At 38.9% G+C, this 19,547-nt stretch overlaps 1 protein-coding gene across 5 annotated transcripts in view; it reads left to right on the top strand.

Moving 5' to 3' along the window:
• Inae (inactivation no afterpotential E) overlaps positions 1-19,547 on the top strand; it is a 120,390-nt gene that overhangs the window by 74,517 nt on the left and 26,326 nt on the right. For all 5 annotated transcript variants that reach the window (XR_012991484.1, XM_076307335.1, XM_076307333.1 and 2 more), the window contains 3 exons: positions 5,948-6,159; positions 17,924-18,025; positions 18,579-18,765. Coding sequence is in view for 4 of the 5 variants with exons in the window: in XM_076307335.1 (XP_076163450.1) it covers positions 5,948-6,159; positions 17,924-18,025; positions 18,579-18,765 (501 nt within the window). In the remaining variant the exon portion in view is untranslated. The remainder of the gene's footprint in view (positions 1-5,947; positions 6,160-17,923; positions 18,026-18,578; positions 18,766-19,547) is intronic.

Raw genomic sequence — 19,547 nt, 5'->3', positions numbered from 1 at the left:
CAAACGGTAGTTGCGAGTGCTATGAATTATCAATCGACGACGATCCGCGTTGTCCGGCCACGATATCGTCCACGTTGCATTTTTATCGTTCCGTTCTTTCTGCTCGCGGTTTACGAACGTTGGTCGTTCTAAACTCCGATTACGAAAATGCGCGAAGAGTTTGGTAACCGATCGAAAAATATATTTTCGAAGGAGACTTCTGCGAGAAGAATTTTCCATCGATGGACGACGAATACAAGTGTCGTGTACTTATCAAAATTCATTTGTATCGTTAAGAGTAGTGATTGTCTACGAAATTTACGATTATTCTTTTGGAATATATTTTACTATAATAGTTCTTTTTTATGTATTTTTTACGATAAATTTCAATCCAGTGATATTTGTATCATTATTCGATTAACTTTTTCAAACTATGATACTTAAGACTTGTGCAAGAAAAATTTTGCATCGAAGAAAGACAAATAGAAACGACACATACTTATCAAGATTCGTTTATTATTAAGAGTTATTAATGTCTACAAAATTTACAATTATTCTTCCGGAGCGCTTTCCACGCCGATACCTCTAATCGACGTATTCTCCGTGATAAATTTTAATCCAACGACATTTGTATCGTTATTCGACGAATCTTTCATCGCGTGTTCGTGCTTCGAAAAGGAAATAGGAAGAATAAGTCACGGCTGATTGCGCGACTGTAAAATTCAACGGCGCAGGCCGAATACTGTTCGCGCGATTCATTATTAACGAATATCCCCTCCGTTTTTTTCTTTTTTTTTTTTTTTTTCTCTCCCTTTGAAATTGGACATCTCTCGCGCTCCTGTGTTCCGGGAGAGCCCATCGATTGTTCAACCTTAATAATTCACCGGCGTTCGTACCTACTCGTTGAAACGAAACTGCGCGACGCGTATTCGTGGAAAACATTTATTCGAGGGCCTTTGCACGATCAACGTTCCGGTTAAAAATAAAATCGGCTCGCAGGACACTTGGTCGTTCGTTCGTTAATCATCTGCGAAGGAAACAGGAAGAGAGGCGGATCAAAATATCGAGATGTTCGCTCGATTCCGAACCGTAATCCTGGAGACTCGCGAGGAGGGAGAGGGAACAATGGCCTTCCGGAAATCAATGGATAGGCATCGGGACTATTTCGAAAAAAACTGACGGAACATAATCCCGATTAATTATCTCGCGATCGATGCGAGGCAGGAATAATTGGTAGCTACGGAATCGAAAAAAAGGAGTCCCTCCTCGAAACCAGACGCGCTTTTGCTTTATTTGTGCATTCGTCGGACCGTGATCTACAAAGAGAGGCTTTTAAAAGCGACGGGAATTTTTTTTTTCTTTTTTCTTTTTTTTCACCTTTCGAGATACGAAAATATTGTCGAGAATGAAAATATATACTGTTTTTTTCATTTAGAGTTGTATTCTTTTTATTAGTTACAATTGTATATTTTGATCACAGTAACGTAGTCGACGAAACAATGAATCAGATCGTTTGAGTTGGTCGTTGAAAGATCTTGAAGGAATTTACAAAGAAAGGCTTTTAAAAGCCACAGGAATTTTTTTTTTCATCTATCGAGATACGAAAATATTGTCGAGAATGAAAATATATACTGTTTTTTTCATTTAGAATTGTATTCTTTCTATTAGTTACAATTGTATATTTTGATCACAGCGTCGTAATCGACAAAACGATGAATCAGATTGTGAGTTGGTCGTTGAAAGATCTTGAAGGAATGTACAAAGAGAAGCTTTTAAAAGCGACAGGAATTTTTTTTTCACCAATCGAGATACGAAAATATTGTCGAGAATGAAAATATATACTGTTTTTTTCATTTAGAATTGTATTCTTTTTATTAGTTACAACCGTATATTTTGATCACAGTAACGTAGTCGACGAAACGATGAATCAGATCGTTTGAGTTGGTCGTTGAAAGATCTTGAAGGAATGTACAAAGAGAGGCTTTTAAAAGCGACAGGAATTTTTATTTCTTTTTTTTTCCACCTTTCGAGATACGAAAATATTGTCGAGAATGAAAATATATACTGTTTATTTCATTCGGTGTAGTATTCTTTTTATTAGTCACAAGCGTATATTTTTATCACAGCGTCGTAGTCGACGAAACATTGGTCGTTGAAAGATCTTGAAGGAAACATCGCGATAATTTTGGAAAACGGCGAAGTTCGAGTCGGTGATTTTTCGTGGAATATTGTTTGAACTTCGTCCTCGATGGTATTTACGTTTTCTCGAAGCTCGACAAAGGGATCCAGGAGTGTGCACCTTTTCAGATATCTCGGTCGAAATTGAAACGAAAACGTCCCTTTGTGGAAGTGGCTTCGTTTCTCGAGTATCGTCTTATTGTACTCTGGGAAATAATTACATTCTATTTCGCGAGAAATTCAAGCTGTCGAAGGAGCGAACGAGAACCGAATGGCGAAAGCTCGATGGTAAAAAAGAAGGCTGGACGTCGTTTGAGAAATGATATTAAGCCTGGACGTGATGTCCTGCCAGGAAGGAGGGGTTGTTTCGAGGAGAGCGAATGAAAAACGCGTTATCCTGTGCATCTCGTTCTTTTTTTCTTCTTTTCTTTTTTTTTTTTTCAATCTCGTTACCTCGTCGCGCTGTGCATTTAAGCGGGATCATCTTTGAGCGGACATTTCATACGTCGTGGACTGACTCGGGAACGAATAACGTGATTTTTTCACCAATTAAGAATTAATTGCTCCGTGAGGGCAACTTGTACGCGTACGTTCATTCGAAAGTCAAAGTACTTCCGGTCCGTTTGACGAACTCGATGCGTCCCGGGTCTGCTCTAACGGAACTGAACGCGATTGGTCGCTCGAGATCACTGTTGGGTCGAAGCTGGAAATATTTTCGAAAGAAACCTGGAAACTTTTCCAAATTCTTTTCACTGACCGATGCCTCGTATTAATAATTAAATTCTTATCTTTCGAACGAATCAATACTTTCGTTCTAATTTATCGCGTACCGTTTAAAAGCAACTATCAGGTTCTTCGGAAAGTAATTTTCCAAATTGGAGAATATACAATTTAGTAAAGTGTTTATACAATCTAAAAAAATCGTGTTCCGATTTTCACCAAATAAAAAAGAAAAAAAACGAAATGACTTTCCGAACAAGTCAATAATTTCAAATTCGCGCGCACAACGATTCAAAATCGTTACATTATTCACGAGCGAATGTTCGACAAAGCGACGCTTATATCCAGATTGATCGTGTCCCGTTCGAAGTGATGATTTATCATTCTTGAGAAACGAATTAATATAATCGTACAGTTCGTAGTAAAATTGATCGTGGCTCGATTCGCGGACGTTTGAAGACGTATCGACGAATCGATTGAAAACTGCATTTTGTTCGCGAGCAAGGTGATCGCGCAATTAAGTAATTAAACGACGATTCGACGAAGTGAGTCACGGTTATCGAATAATTGTTCCCGGTCGCCATTCACAGGGACCCCGAGAAGACGATTTAAGGGAATTGCGCGATCGAGGTCGACGTTAGCGAGGCTTGAAGCGTGCTCGTTTCCGGATCCCACATTTGCATAGGAAAAGTGGCCTCTTTCGAAAGGGCTTGTTTACGGGAGAGAAGCTCGGGGAAGTTGCTCCGCGTGCGAGAAAAGGCGCAATTACTCCTAGAGAACGTACCACGGTCTCTTGTCGCGAGTAAAGCTCGAAATATTGCAGCCAGGCATCGATTTAATCCGGGATCGCTGCATCTTTCGGCTATCGGAGTGCATCGGTGTCCGTCAGGGAATATTATGGTCGGTGATAGACACTGGTGGTTTCGTTTCGTATTTCTTTCTGTACGAATAATCATTTCGCTAGACACTATATTCACAATGATTTAAAATTGTATATTTTTGGAGAAATGTTTTTGAATTGAATTGTATATTTTGAATTGAATATTTTAAAATTGTATATTTTTGAATTTAATATTTTAAAATTGTATATTTTTGAAGAAATATTTCAAAATTGTATATTTTTGAAGAAATATTTTTGAATTTAATATTTTAAAATTGTATATTTTTGAAGAAATATTTTTGAATTTAATATTTTAAAATTGTATATTTTTGAAGAAATATTTTTGAATTTAATATTTTAAAATTGTATATTTTTGAATTTAATATTTTAAAATTGTATATTTTTGAATTTAATATTTTAAAATTGTATATTTTTGAATTTAATATTTTAAAATTGTATATTTTTGAATTTAATATTTTAAAATTGTATATTTTTGAATTTAATATTTTAAAATTGTATATTTTTGAATTTAATATTTTAAAATTGTATATTTTTGAATTTAATATTTTAAAATTGTATATTTTTGAATTTAATATTTTAAAATTGTATATTTTTGAATTTAATATTTTAAAATTGTATATTTTTGAAGAAATATTTTTGAATTGAATTGAATATTTTAAAATTGTATATTTTTGAAGAAATATTTTTAAATTGAATAGAATATTTTAAAATTGTATATTTTTTAAGAAATAAATATTCCACAGGTATGCGTGGTAAATTGTCTCTTGTAGAGTAGCAAAATTTATCGCGAGCAATATTTTTCCTAAGCATAATTATCGTAAAGCAATATTTTTGTAACAGAACTTGAGGTTCGTCCCTCTGGACTAGATTTTCGTTTCGTATTTCCTGGTGAACGAACAATTTCAGAAAATTGTTAAGGTAATTCCAGAAGATTAGTGAGTTATTTTTAAAAATTGAATATTTTAAAAACACTAAATATCGTATCGATAAGTGCCATGTATATTATCATACCTATTATAACGATTACTTCCATCTAACCGTGAAAGATTATTTCTATCGTCATTTTCATCATTATTGCTATCGTTACAATTACCGAGCATAATAATTCTAAATACCGATAAAAAGTATTTCTATCGTCGCTCTTGTTATTATTAAAATTACCGAGCATTCGCTAATTTTCTTTTCCCGTACGATCATCGTACGTGTGTATTCAAATTCGGAGCGTCCCTCTTCGAAAACATCGAGCACGAACATATTCGAGGGAACTCGCTGGTTTCCATTCCACGCCCGAAAATCATGTTCGTTTTTGTCGCTGTCGAGTATATAGTCCATTTATCCCGGATCGTATGGAATAGACGGACCATCTATCGGCGCCGTGCATTTAGTTTGGGTAACAACCTTGTAATCCAGAATTGTCATCCACGCGTTATTAAAGAACGGTGCAAACATCCGCTCGAATAATCACACAACTCTCACGACCGAGCGAATAAATTATCTGTTCTTGAAAATTATTGAATACTCTAAAAATTTCTCAAAGTCCCCGTAAAAAAATTCCCACGCGTTCTCCATCGATGTTTCCGTACGTGAACGCAACGCCAACCTCGTTGCATTTTTAAACAGTTCGAGAAACACCGGGCCACGAACTCTCCCGGTGAATACCTCGCTAGCAACGCGAACGTTAACGAACGTGTAGCACCGACGCGCGAAATTTCGAAATAAAGCCACGATATCCGGTTTTATTATGGATTTCGCCGTAATGCGCGCGCTGTTCGTGGAACACGCGCTATAAATATTGCGGCGACGGTGCAACTATGAAATACGACGCTTACTGAAACGAGGTACGGGAACGAGGGGACCGTTGGTAAATGTCACGTGGATTCGAGAACGTCCAGGTACTCGAAAGTCAACCGTAGGATAGACTTATATCGCTCGATATACGAGACGCGACCCTTCCTGTTTCTCTCATTTTTCTCATATTTTTATCGACGATTCGTCGAAAGAGAATGAACAACGAATAGAAGACGGTGACGAACAATCGAGCGAGAATACGCGAGAAAATTACCCGGTTTGAAATATATTCCGTTCACGCTTCGATAACTGACAGGGTGGCCGTGAGATTTTTACGGAAACGGCAGCTCTTTTTCAAGTTTCTTATCGTCTCTGTTGCAGGGTGACAGTGCTGGGCATTCTCCTGGGTATTCTCGAATGGAATCGCAGCGATACGTGCGTCCTCCTTCTCTGGGAATACGTTGTCGGATACTTGGCCATTTTCGTGGTCAGCATGGTGGTGGAGTTTTCCATCTGCTTCCTGGCTACCAGGGGGAGCATCCTGGACACCGCCGCGAGAGCGCCGATGCAGTATGTTCTCTACGTTCGACTCTGTAAGTGGACACCGATCGATCATTTTTAATTAAACATTCTGTTCCTGTTCGCGTCTCGTTAACCACTTGCTCACGGAACGACGTACCGGTGCACATCGTCGTTTGCCTCGTGCCAGAATTGGAAACGATGTGCCCCCGTCCGTCTATTGCCGTAGTACGGGAAGATGGCTCCCCCGATTAAAGGGAATGTAGCTGCGCGTGTAAGGGGGCACATGGACCGTGTCCGGGTGACGTTCTCGCGGCCTCCAGAGTCCCGCTCGATGCTCGATCTACACGTTCCAGTTAGTACCATTCGTAATTCCTTGCGGAAGTCAACCGCTACTCGATTTCGTGGAGCATCTTCGCCGCAACATGTTAACACGGTTATCGCGACACTGAACGTTGTACGTCCGCTTAACCGTGATTAAACAAACTTTAGTACATGGGTACTCGGGTCCTTGTATACTTGGGTACTTGCAAACCTGAGTACTTGTATGCTTGTATACTTGGGTACTTGCAAACCTGAGTACTTATATGCTTGTATACTTGGGTACTTGTAAACCTGAGTACTTGTATGCTTGTATACTTGGGTACTTGTAAACCTGAGTACTTGTATGCTTGGATACGTGGGTACTTGTATATTTGGGTAGTCGGGCACTTGAGTACATGGGTACTTGTATATTTGTGTACCCAAGTATTTGTCTACTTGTATACATTATATACTTGGGTACTTGTATACTTATACACTTGGGTACTTGGGTACTTGGGTATTTGGGTACTTGGGTACTTGGGTACTTGGGTACTTGGGTACTTGGGTGCTTGGGTATTTGGACACTTCACACTTCACACTTCACACTTCACAGTTGGGTTTCTCGACGTAATTATTTTGAGCGAAATACCCTGTTTACGTATAGACAGAGTACGGGAAGATGGCTTCCGGACTAACCCTAAAACTACCAAAGGAGCCAGTTTGACCTGTTTCGAACTTCCTTTTAAAATTACTTAATTATCAACGCCATCTTTGCCTACAATATTCGTGAGGCAATTATTGAAATAGACAACTAATGATACTCGTAAATGAATTCGCTATTTCCCCGTCTAGTTTCGAAGGTACCTATGTGGTCCGATACAAATAAGAATACTTTCGGTAGTTCTAGTGTTGAAGTAAATATAACACCACGAGTAAAGGGACACATGTCCGATGTCTAGTGAGATTCTTGCGTCCCCAGACTACGTTTGGTGGTCGATCTACACGTTCCAGTTAGTACGATTCGTAATTCCTTGCAGAAGTCATCTCCTCGGTTTCGTGTAGCATCTTCGCCGCAGCATGTTAACACGATTATCGCGACACTGATCGTTGTACGCTTAACCGTAATTAAATAAACTTGAGTACTTGGCTGCTTGGGTTTCTTAACGTATTTAGCACGATGAAAAGAAAATTCCAAGACTTTAAGAGCTCGTGGAATCATCGAGGGGAATACAAGTAACCAATTAATGTAGTTTCTATTACAGTCGATCGGTGTGAAATTAATTTATGATATTTATGAAAGGAATTTATGATATTTCGTTAAGGATCTTTATCGACTTCTTATTCACCAAATATATATGTATATTTAATGACGAATTCGTGAGGCAGAATAATTCGTAATAGAAATTAAACTTACGTTAAAGAAATTAAACTCGCGAGAGAGGTGTACAGTACATATGTTTACAACATAAGAGACGAAGCGAAACTCTTGGAAATGTGAAAATTGTCGAGTGCATTACGTTCCTTTCGAATTTATTAACCGCCAAGTAGGGAGGGTTGTACAATATTATTGAAGTGTTTTAATATGATTTCACTTGTGAAATTTATCGAACCGGTGGGTCGCAGGCCGGGGTCGAGCGATTTGCAGCGTAAGTAATTAAGGGTTTTTGCTCCGGCCGTTGATTAAACAAACGGCTGCGCTTCGGGCGTTTCTTTCTAGAAAACTAGCAACTTTTGTTCCTAAAATAATTTTTTACTCAGCGGCGTGTTATACGCGTGTGGTCGTATTTCCAATTAAGTTTCACGCGAAAAGTTTTCTTAATTGCCGGAGGATATAATCATCGACTCTGGGCGTGTCTTTTCGTAGTAGAATCGAAAGAATCTTTAAAGTGCAATAACAGAAACGGGCCAGTCAGTCGCAATTGCGAAAGTTTGAATTTTATTGTCGAAATAAAACGGTAATCTTCCAAATCGGAAATATTGATTTTCGTATATTTTTTATCGGGTTTTCGATTAAACGAGAAAAAAGACTGCAGTTATAAAAAAAAAAGAGCACTCGAACGTAGGTCCGGATAGTTTCACGGAACATTCTCTAAAAAATTTGAAATAAATCGGTCGAATATTTCTGGAGATAACGAGACCGCTTTCGAAACGTGGCCGAGAGAAAAACGCTACTATAGTTTCGGTAAAAGCGTTCCCTGGCGCTCCGGAGTTTATTCGTTTAAAATTCTTTAACCTTGTCGGTTCCGTGGATTTCAACGTAATATTCCAAGACACGTTCCCGAGACTTCGTACTTTAATAAACCGAGCGAACGAAACATCGATTTTTTCCAACTTCCCAAATATACGTAACCCTTTTCGATCTTTCGTCCCGTTCAAAAGCTGCGAACTAAAATTGGAAAAACGAGATACGCTCGAGATGTATTTCAATCGATCCGTAATTAATAATTTCGTGCGACACGGGTATTTATTTAATACCCGTATACATTCCATATTACGTATAGATTCCATCTACTAGAAATTAGCATCGAAATTAATTTCAACCGGAGATATTTACAGTATCCTCTAGACTCCAATTAGTTGTTTATATCTTGAAGGAAAAAGAACGTGTAAATATTACAAGTAAATAATCACCGTTTAAAAGTCTTCTTGGGGTGTATAACGGAAACAATTCGATGTGAAAAAATTTTTAAAAACTTTATCGCAATCACTTTAACTATAGGTGTCACGGTTCAGAACCAGAATCAGGGATTTAAATACTCCGATTCGTAAGTTTAAATATCACGACCATCTCGATCGCGAATATAGCTTCGTGAATTAATTCTTCGTTCATTTTTCTCCTTCTGTAGGGAAAGAATTACTCAGTTACGTTCGAAAGATAAAGATGGCAATAGAAAATGAATTGCCAGCTTCGTTGTTTCGCCACTGGAATGAATAAGAGTTTTATCAGTTCTCCTTAGAGACCGTCAATCGGTCGTCGTGAACACAGAAATACTTTCTTTCGTGGTTGTACGATATACTTATTTATGGTAACGAAACTCGAGGGTGAGCCGGTACAAAAGAGGAATTGGAGTTGGAAATAGGAGGTTGTATCGTGTTATGGTGAATTTACTCGCGAACGCACGTGTCCGTCACTTATGCAAAACGTCCAGCGTATGCATATGGATACTGATAAATCCTTGTATGGTTATAGGTTGAACGAAATTACCGGTCGGTTAGTTTCGCGTGGAAAGGGATTTGATTCGAAGAATATTCGAATTAATCGAACGTTTAAAATGAGTGAAATGTATACTCGATTGTAAAAATTCCGATACTCGAAGCAACAATCGCTTTACGTTACTCGATGTCGGAAGTGCTAAATTAAGGTTGCACTTGATATCGAATTGGGTATTTGAAAGCAAAATTTTCCAGAACGAGGTACTCCACTTTGTGGACCTAACCCAGACCTAACCCAAACCTTAAACTGGTAAATCGAAATGTCTGTTAAATATCTCTGGAATCCTCACTTTTCGTATAAATAATTCTTGTCTGATTGGCTCTCAGACAACTTTCACACAAACAACTTCAAACCAACTACAATTCACAAGAACAAAACCTGTTAAATATCTCTGGAATCTTTACTTTTTCTATAAATAATTCTTTTCCAGTTGGCTCTCAGAGTTACTGACAACTTTCACACAAACAACTTCAAACCAACTACGATTCACAAGAACGAAACATGTTAAATATCTCTGAAATCCTTACTTTTCGTATAAATAATTCTTCTCCGGTAGGCTCTCAGAGTTACTGACAACTTTCACACAAACAACTTCAAACCAACTACAATTCACAAGAACGAAACCTATTACATATCTCTGGAATCCTTACTTTTTCTATAAATAATTCTTTTCCGGTTGGCTCTTAGAGCTACTGACAACTTTCACACAAACAACTTCAAACCAACTACAATTCACAATAACGAAACCTGTTACATATCTCTGGAATCCTTACTTTTTCTATAAATAATTCTTTTCCGGTTGGCTCTCAGAGCTACTGACATCTTTCACACAAACAACTTCAAACCAACTACAATTCACAAAAAATCAAACCTGTTAGATATCTCTCGAATCCTCACTTTTTGCATAAATAATTCTTCTCCGGTTGGCTCTCAGAGCTACTGACATCTTTCACACAAACAATTCCAAACGAAACACAATTCGGAAAAATATTCTGGAAATTGGTCCTTAAGTATCGCACAAGTACACCCATTAACTACCGTTCAGAGAACAAGAATAATTACCAAGACTTTCGAGCTACCTAATTGTAAGAATCGCTTCCCGTTGTTGAACAGAGATTAGGAGGCTGCTCGTGGAGACTTTATTTAACGTCAATAATCGCGGCAGCGGAATCATAACCGATCTGATAGCGCACACCGTGGGGTTCGTTAACGAAAGCTTCGTTGGTGGCGACGGGAAGCCATTTCTCCCTTGTCGGCCCTTCCAATCTTCCCAGTGCGACGGGGGAATATTAATAAGGGACGGGGCTTTGGCTGTAAGTTTTCGGGGCCGAAATAAACGAGCACTCGCGAGGGAAAAGATTCCGGTCCTCGTGGGTCGTAGTTATCCTCTGCACGAGTGCAGAAAACGGTTGCTAGCCACGATCTCAGAAACGGTTCGCTCTTTCTCGTATATCTGCAATTTCTCAACAACTCGAACCGCATCGCGCGCACAATGCATCTTTCGTTCGAGGTCAATGTTACTTGCTGCGGTGCAACTTTGGACCTTAGGTAGAGCGGACCAACCTTTGACTATTTTTAAAAATTTGTAACTTTTGTAGGGTTTAATTATTATTTTTTTTTTTTTTTTGCAGATTATAAAGAATTTTGCGAAAATTTGACCGTAAATTTAAGATGGCTGTGAAGCCATGGCTCGTTGGAGATTAACGAAGTAACGTAGCTGGCTAAATTTCGTAGGGTTTAATTATTATTTTCTTTTTGGAAGATTATATAGAATTTTGCGAAAATTTGGCTGCAAATTTAATGCAAGAACGGGTTAAAATTCTTGAACGAGTTAATATTTATTCGTTGGAGATTAACGAAGTAACGTAGCTGGCTAAATTTCGTAAAGTTTAATTATTATTTTTTTCTTTTGTAGATTATACAGAATTTTGCGAAAATTTGACTGCAAATTCGATGCAAGAACGGGTTGAAGTCCTTGAATAAATTAATATTTATTTCTATGCACTTTACATCGGTTGGTTCAAGTTGGCCCACCCTGTACTTGCCCTAGAGCAACTCAGTGAAAGATGCTTTCTGATATCGACCCACTTCACGTCGAGGAACATTAATCTCGAGTGAATAGCAAAAATAACCCACTCGAGTTAGAATACGAATAATTTTAATTTAAATGTCGGAACAACGAAGGTTGAAATGTTACAAAATTGACAGCGGTACTTGATTCTACAGTAGTTGTCGGTCAAGTCAAGTCTAGTCGTGTCCCTTACGCTTTTTATAGTATTTTAGTTACCAAAGGGACCGTATGGATAAGCAGGTGTGATCCTTTTAACCTGCTGGTCACTTCGACCATATGTTTTCTTACAATATTCTTTCGAAGGTCTTGACATTTAACTAAATACCTCTACCGAAGCTATTAACGTGAATTACCCTTTTCTTTTCCAACGTTTCGTTCTTTCCATAGACTTTCAGTCCTTACGCGATAACAATCAATATTGACGAAAATATTTACGCAGAAGATCGTCCATTGCACTTTTTCTAACGCGAAGAACGACTCCTTTGGATATTTCCGGTCACCTAACATTCGACGAGATTACCATTCGCGATTTTAGCGAATATCGAGAAATTTTCCCAAAGTTCGAGAAAACACGCGAAACGCAACATCGGTTGCCACGGTAACTAAAATTGATCAAAGTGTCGCGACATTCGACGGGGTAAAGAATTTCTCGGGTGGTGAAGTTGCACGGAGAGTTTGGAAACGCGATTCGTTCCGGTCTAAAAACTGATCTAACACCGTGGCAGAGATTCCAATTTTCTCTTTCAAAATATTTATGGTCGGTGCCGGAGACCGGGACCCAGAGGCGTCGATCGTTCGAGCTCCTTGAATTTTGCACGTGGCACCTTCCACGGAGTTCTCACCTGGCCGCGTGCGTCCCTAATTGAGAAAAGTGGTCCACGGTGGCACGGTTGATGCTTGGAATTATTTCCGGTGAGTTCGCAACGATCTTTAATCGGTGTCGAGCAGCTGGAAGGAACTAAAGGTGTCACGTGTTAGAATTTAGGTAGAATTTGTAATTGTGTCTATTTAATCGAGAAAAGTGGTCCACAGTGGCACGATGGGTGTTTGGAATTATTTCCGGTGAATTCGCAACGATCTTTAATCGGTGTTGAGCAGCTGGAAGGAACTGCAGGTGTCGCGTGTTAGAATTTAGGTAGAATTTGTAATTGTGTCTACTTAATCGAGAAAAGTGGTCCATGGTGGCACGGTGGGTGTTTAGAATTATTCCTGGTGAGTTTGCAACGATCTTTAATTGTGTCTTCTCAATCGAGAAAAGTGGTCCACAGTGGCACGATGGGTGTTTGGAATTATTTCTGGTGAATTCGCAACGATCTTTAATCGGTGTTGAGCAGCTGGAAGGAACTGCAAGTGTGGCGTGTTAGAATTTAGGTAGAATTTGTAATTTGATTCCTTGTGAAAAGTGCATCGGTAGAGATCGGTTGTGAACTTGTGTATAAATTATACACGTGCGTAGAAAAATGTAAAAGTAGTGATAAGCACTAGTTTTGTATCGATCGATACCTTGTAATGGTCGAGTGCGAGTGAAGGGACTTCGAAAGTGTTCGAGCTTGAAAATTGATCCGCGAGAATCGATTACCACCGCTTGGATCATCGTACTTTTTTTTTTCTTTTTTTTCTTTTCTTCGATCGTGTATATGAAATTGTTCGTAGCAATATGGCTGCGCGTTACGTTCCGGTTCCACCGTACAAAGAATTACGTCTAGCCGTCTGTTCCCTCGAAGGACACGTACACTCCCGTGTATTAACGGTTCTGGAACCGATCCAACGCTGCTCTCGGCTGTTCTTCGGTAGTTGTAGCGCAGCTGGGAAGAACTCGATGGGAATTCCGATCACGTACAGCTGATTGGTCGGATGCGTACAGAGTGCCAGGCCACACAGTCGTTGCGACTCGAACTCACTTGGATTCTTTGCGCGGTTCGGTTGGTCCGATTTCGACAGACGCGACGTCGAACTTTCGTACGAGATATCTGGGTCTTCGACACGAGAGACGCGAATCCAAGCACGAGACTTGAAATAAAGCCTGGACGAGCACACACGTGTCGCGAATCATCGTGATTTACCATCTCGGGTTCCTCTTTCATCTCGACGGGAACGTACTTCGGATCGATGCCCTTCAACGTGGCTCGGGTGGCAAGGGCACTCGCGGATGCCCGCGGGCAGACTCTCGGGCAATATCGCGGCTCATCGATTGGTGTTTCTCGCTGTCAAACGTTCATTTCGGTATTTTCGTTTCGAGAAAGCTGTCTGTTTAGTTTGTTTGCGCACTGTGAGGAGAAAGCGGTGAAACGTGATTGGTTGAGGTGTATACGAATTGAAAATGCATTATTTTTTTTATTCCAGGCATCGATGAAATTTTGTGGGAATTTGTTTGTAAATGAACTGACCGATTTGAGGAATCTGTTTGCGAGTATTTATTGAATGAAATATTAAGAAAGTATTTTTCGTTTTCTTTATTTATTTTGGAGATATAATCGTCTTGTTCTTTATATTGGACGAAATAGCAAGGAAATATGTTTTTAACGAAATAGTTTTCTCTTTCTTTATTTATTTTGGAGATAATATTGTTACTTTCTAAGCCCGATGCAAACGAGCGAGCTTTATCTTCTTTCTTTATACGAACTGATCGTAAGACGGTGTGACGATTGCACATTAAAAAGTGACGATTGTACGATTAGATAATTTGACAATTGTACCGTCGGAAAGTCGTTCGTCCGCATTGATCATAAACAGGCGATTGATTTATTACTATAAGTTAACGTACGATACGTCCCTTTTTTTCCGTATTCTTTAAAGCGATCGTACGTCATAGTAATCGTATCTGGCCGATACGACGAATCTCCGCGGAATAAAATTTCACCGAACAGTCTGGAAAATCCGCGGAATAAAATCCCGCTGAATTATACTAACTTCGTTGCACGAAATTTGTTACGTCGTGGATTTCCATTTTTCCTCGAGTTGCAGGGAATTCGCAGAAAATTGGGTTTCGCTCGATTCTCGTTTCTCTTGAGCTATTCTTTAACATTTTTTACGATCGTCTTGTATTGTGTTTTCGATTTTGCACAGGCCATTCTACAGGGTGTTTCGAAAATCGGTCGTATACTTCGATTGGCTGCCATTTCGATGCGACGCGACGCAATCGTTTGTTATTTTACAGTCGCGAAGCAGATAGGTGAGAAACTTATTTATTTATTTATTTATTTATTTATTTATTTATTCACAACGATACAAGTTTCGAACGAGGCATTTCCAGGTCGATCGATATCTAAAAGCGGTGACATCGACCACGTGGATCGCCTAATTTCTTTCCTCGAGGTTTCTTAAAGATCAAGGTCTATGCTAACGAACTTTTCTCGGTGCGTGAAGCACAGAGCTCCAGAACTCTGGAGCAATTAAAAGAGAATACCACGCCAGGAAATAAAAAAGATTTTCCCTGGAAAGTCTTAGAATTGTCGAGCAAATTGCACTCCGAAGAGTTGGATAAATAATATACTTGTGTATCGTGTTGGATAAATAATATATTTGTGTATCGTGTTGGATAAATAATATACTTACGTACCAAATCAACGGTGTTGTATTTTCTTCAAAAGTTGTTTAAATACAAAACACAGATCTAATTTCTCTTATGTATCATATTGGATAAATAATTTTACTTACGTATCAAATCAAGGGTATTTTATTTTCTTCAAAAGTTATTTAAATACAAAACACAGAACTAATTTCTCAGTGATGAAAACGAGACTATAATTATATAGGAAGTCGACTTTGAATATATCGAGATGAGAGTGGAAAACAGAACTGTGATAAATGATGGTGGTAACTTCGCGACAAAACGAGAAGCATAAATTGAGACATTATAATAGAGTGGGACGTCGACTTTATATACATTGGAATGAGAGTAAGAAACCGAGAGAACCGTGTTACGCGACGATAACATTGTGACATAATACGAAGCAGAAATTGAGAAATGATAATGGGCTGCGAAATCGATTTTGTGTACACATTTTAACGACAGTATCAGAGAGAACTATGATAACTTTACGACGTTTAACGAGGCAGAAATTGAGACATTACGACAGGGTGAGAAATCGATTTTGTATATACGATATATTTTAACGACAGTAACAGAGGGAACTATGATAGGTGATGGTTGCTTCACGATGTAACGCGAAACAGAAATTGAGACATTATGACAGGGTGTGAAGTCGATTTTGTGAAATACATTTTAACGACAGTAACAGAGAAAACTATAATAGGTGATGGTTGCTTCATGATGTAATACGGAACAGAAATTGAGACATTACGACAGGGTGTGAAGTCAATTTTGTATATATAATATATTTTAACGACAGTAACAGAGGGAACTATGATAGCTGGTGGTTGCTCGATGACGTAACCCGAGACAGAAATTGAGACGTGCGTTTAAAAACAAAATATGGAATTAATTTCTGCGACACCCTGTAGTTCACGAGGAAGCACCACGTGATAGCGTGGTGTCTAATAATCGTGTTTGTATCTTTGTTCGACGCGGCGACAATACCTTTCTTATGTAAATTCGACAATATTTTGAATCACGCAATCGCGTTTGTAAAGGTAATTAGGTCAGACGCGTTTTACCGCGACGCAAAGACCATCAAAAGCTGCCACGTTGGAAAACAACGGATTACGCCTTTGTGGCGAAGCTATCTCGTACTCGGCGCTCGAGGAAAGGGCTGTCAATACCTTCAATCCTTATCCGGTGCGAAGTTACGGTGTCAACGCATTGACGTGTTCTCCTTTCAACCAAGAAATGCCAACTATCCGTGACAAAAAGTCATACGTTTACTCTAACAGAGGCTCGACCCAAATACTTCGCGCCGTTTTCTTTTGAAACTGTTCCGTTATTAAACGATTCGCGCTCAACACACGGATCACGAATCGGTGTTATCTTCTTAATCTCTTCAGTCGAACACGAAGCGAAGTGGAACAACTTCGATCGCCTCCAATCGTCTAACTTACGAAGAGTATAATTTTTGTTCCCTCTTCTTGTGGAACGTCATTAAACTTCGTCCAAGATTAAAGTTTCTTCCACTTTCGGTAGCGTATGAAATATTTTTATGTTACAAAAAATTTTAAAGTGAAGAAAAAAATTGTTTCGTTATCAAATGATCCTCGAAACGCTCGATACACTGATCACAAATCGGTGTTGTCTTCTTAATCTCTTCAATCGAAGACGAAGCGAAGTGGAACAACTTCGATCGCCTCCAATCGTCTAACTTACGAAAAGTATAATTGTTGTTCCCTCTTCTTGTGGAACGTCATTAAACTTCGTCCAAGATTAAAGTTTCTTCCACTTTCGGTAGCGTATGAAATATTTTTATGTTAGAAAAAATGTTGAAATGAAGAAAAAAATTGTTTCATTATCAGACGATCCTCGCTCAATACACTGATCACAAATCGGTGTTTTCTTCTTAATCTCTTCAGTCGAAGACGAAGCGAAGTGGAACAACTTCGATCGCCTCTAATCGTCTAACTTACGAAGAGTATAATTTTTGTTCCCTCTTCTTCTGGAACGTTATTAAATTTCGTCCAAGATAAATATTTTTACGTCACAAAATATTGTAAAGTGAAGAAAAAAATTGTTTCGTTATCAGAAACAATGATTCTCGCTCAATACACTGATCACAAATCGGTGTTATCTTCTTAATCTCTTCAGTCGAAGACGAAGCGAAGTGGAACAACTTCGATCGCTTCCAATCGTCTAATTTACTTAAAGTATAATTTTTGTTCCCTCTTCTTCTGGAACGTCATCAAATTTCATCCAAGATAAATATTTTTACGTCAAAAAATATTGTAAAGTGAAGAAAATAATTGTTTCGTTATCGAAACGCTCGGTACACAGTTCGCGAATCGGTGTTCGTCTTCCTTTCGATACCTTCTCAATCACTTCAGTCGAAGACGAAGCGAAGTAGAACAACTTCGATCGCCTCCAATCATCCAACTTAGAAAAACTACGATCGTTGTTCCCTCTTTTTGCGGAACGTCATCGAATTTCGTCCAAGATTAAAGTTTCTTCCGCTCTCAACAGCGCAGAAAGTATTTTCACCGTAACGTGTGTTACGAAATTTTCTAAAATGAAGAAAAATCGTGATCACGTTTCGCAGATTCTATTTTCCATGACCATCGATGTTATCGATCAATGTACGCAAACATTACGAAAGTTTCGATTCCGCACGATTTGTTACACGGATTTTGCGATACTCTATTTCAGTTCTGTTACTGGTAGAAACTGGCTGGTTGTGCGCGGGTGTAACGTGGCTGATACACTACTACCAGACCTGTCCCGTCGACCAACTCAGAGACGTAATGTTAGGTAAGTACGATATCGAAAATTACGAATCGAAAATTACGTTCGTACCGTTCACATCGGGTGAAAATATTGAGTTCTTCGGAAAGTAATTTCGTTTTCCAAACGAAGAACATATAATTCAATAAAGTGTGCATTTTACTAAACACTCTAAAAAAAATCGTGTTTCATTTTCACCAAAAAAAAAAATACGAAATGACTTTTCGAACATTCCAATAATTCATCTTAGAAGCACACCTCGCGGAGACCTCTCGTTTCATTTACATTTCGTTGCGAACGAGAAAATGTCATTTCGGTTGAATTTCACGCGAATAAGGAATCCCGTGACGAGAAAATCCTACGTTGGATTTCTTTTTTTTTTTTTTTTTTTACAAATAGAAAATAAATCCCGGGTAAATCCCGTGCGAAACGTAGGGAAGGTTCTCGAACGAAGATTTCTCGGTGTGTACATTCCCCTTTATCATTATTCGAATCGTTGCACACCGCGCGCGATCGAGTTGCATCGTTGCGCTTTTGCCATCGGAAGGTTTTCGATTCTAGTACGAGCATTGCACCGCAGGTTTAGTGGTATCGAATTGGTGCGTGTTGGTGTCCGTGATGGTGACCGTATGGTGCACGTACGACGCTGCTGGCAGATCGTGGGTGAAAATGAAGAAATATCAACGCAGCATGAGGGAAGCGGAATCGAGATGCGGCAAATTGCATTACAACCGAAGCGGCAGCCGAAACAGAAATTGGCGGCAAAGGTAACAACCCGCGTGTCTGACTCGTACCGAGCTTCGACGTCTGACCTATTACTTTCCACCTCTACTTGAATCCTTTCCACTTGTCACTCTCTCTCGTTGAGATCAGCCGCTCAAGTGTCATACGGTAATTTGCAATTTCGCAGGGAGCCGTGATATTATATTCGAAATTTTATCGTCGTTAAATTGTTTGTTTGTTTCGAGGGGAAATTTTCTGGAAACTCGTACTATTTATTGAATTCGTTCGAAAGACGAATAAATACAGAATGCAGTGTGAGGATAATATACGCGCGAATATTGTAGAGATATTAAAATTTTCCAAAATTTCTTCCGATCGCGATATCGATACTTTGGTCTCTCGTCGTAAATGCGAGCAGATATAAAACAGTGTAGGATACACTCTGATTTTTTGTACAGTATTGAATAGACGTACGTAGAGTTTTGTGACTGTATGTGTGGCGTTTTTTTTTTTCCTTTTTTTTTGTTTTAATTAGAATTTTTAGACCGCTTCTACCGCTCACAAATGGTGCCAATTGAGGCGATGGTATCTTGATGTTTTTTTCACAGGTAATGCAAATGAATATTTCATGACCTAAATTAGGTTGTTGAATAATTTCGCCTACGGATTTCTCGGTGAAAGTCTTGTTACGAATATAATAATTAATTCGAGCGTACCTCGGCCTCTGGGGATACTGAAGATACGTATGAAAAAAAAAAGGAAAAAAAAATTACGCCCATAGAGACCGAGGGACACTTATGTTAATTATATTCGTTGGAATTATGGT

This window comes from Ptiloglossa arizonensis, chromosome 3 (genome assembly GCF_051014685.1).
Source record: "Ptiloglossa arizonensis isolate GNS036 chromosome 3, iyPtiAriz1_principal, whole genome shotgun sequence".
Lineage (NCBI taxonomy): Eukaryota > Metazoa > Arthropoda > Insecta > Hymenoptera > Colletidae > Ptiloglossa > Ptiloglossa arizonensis.
This window is presented reverse-complemented; position numbering and strand designations above follow the sequence as displayed.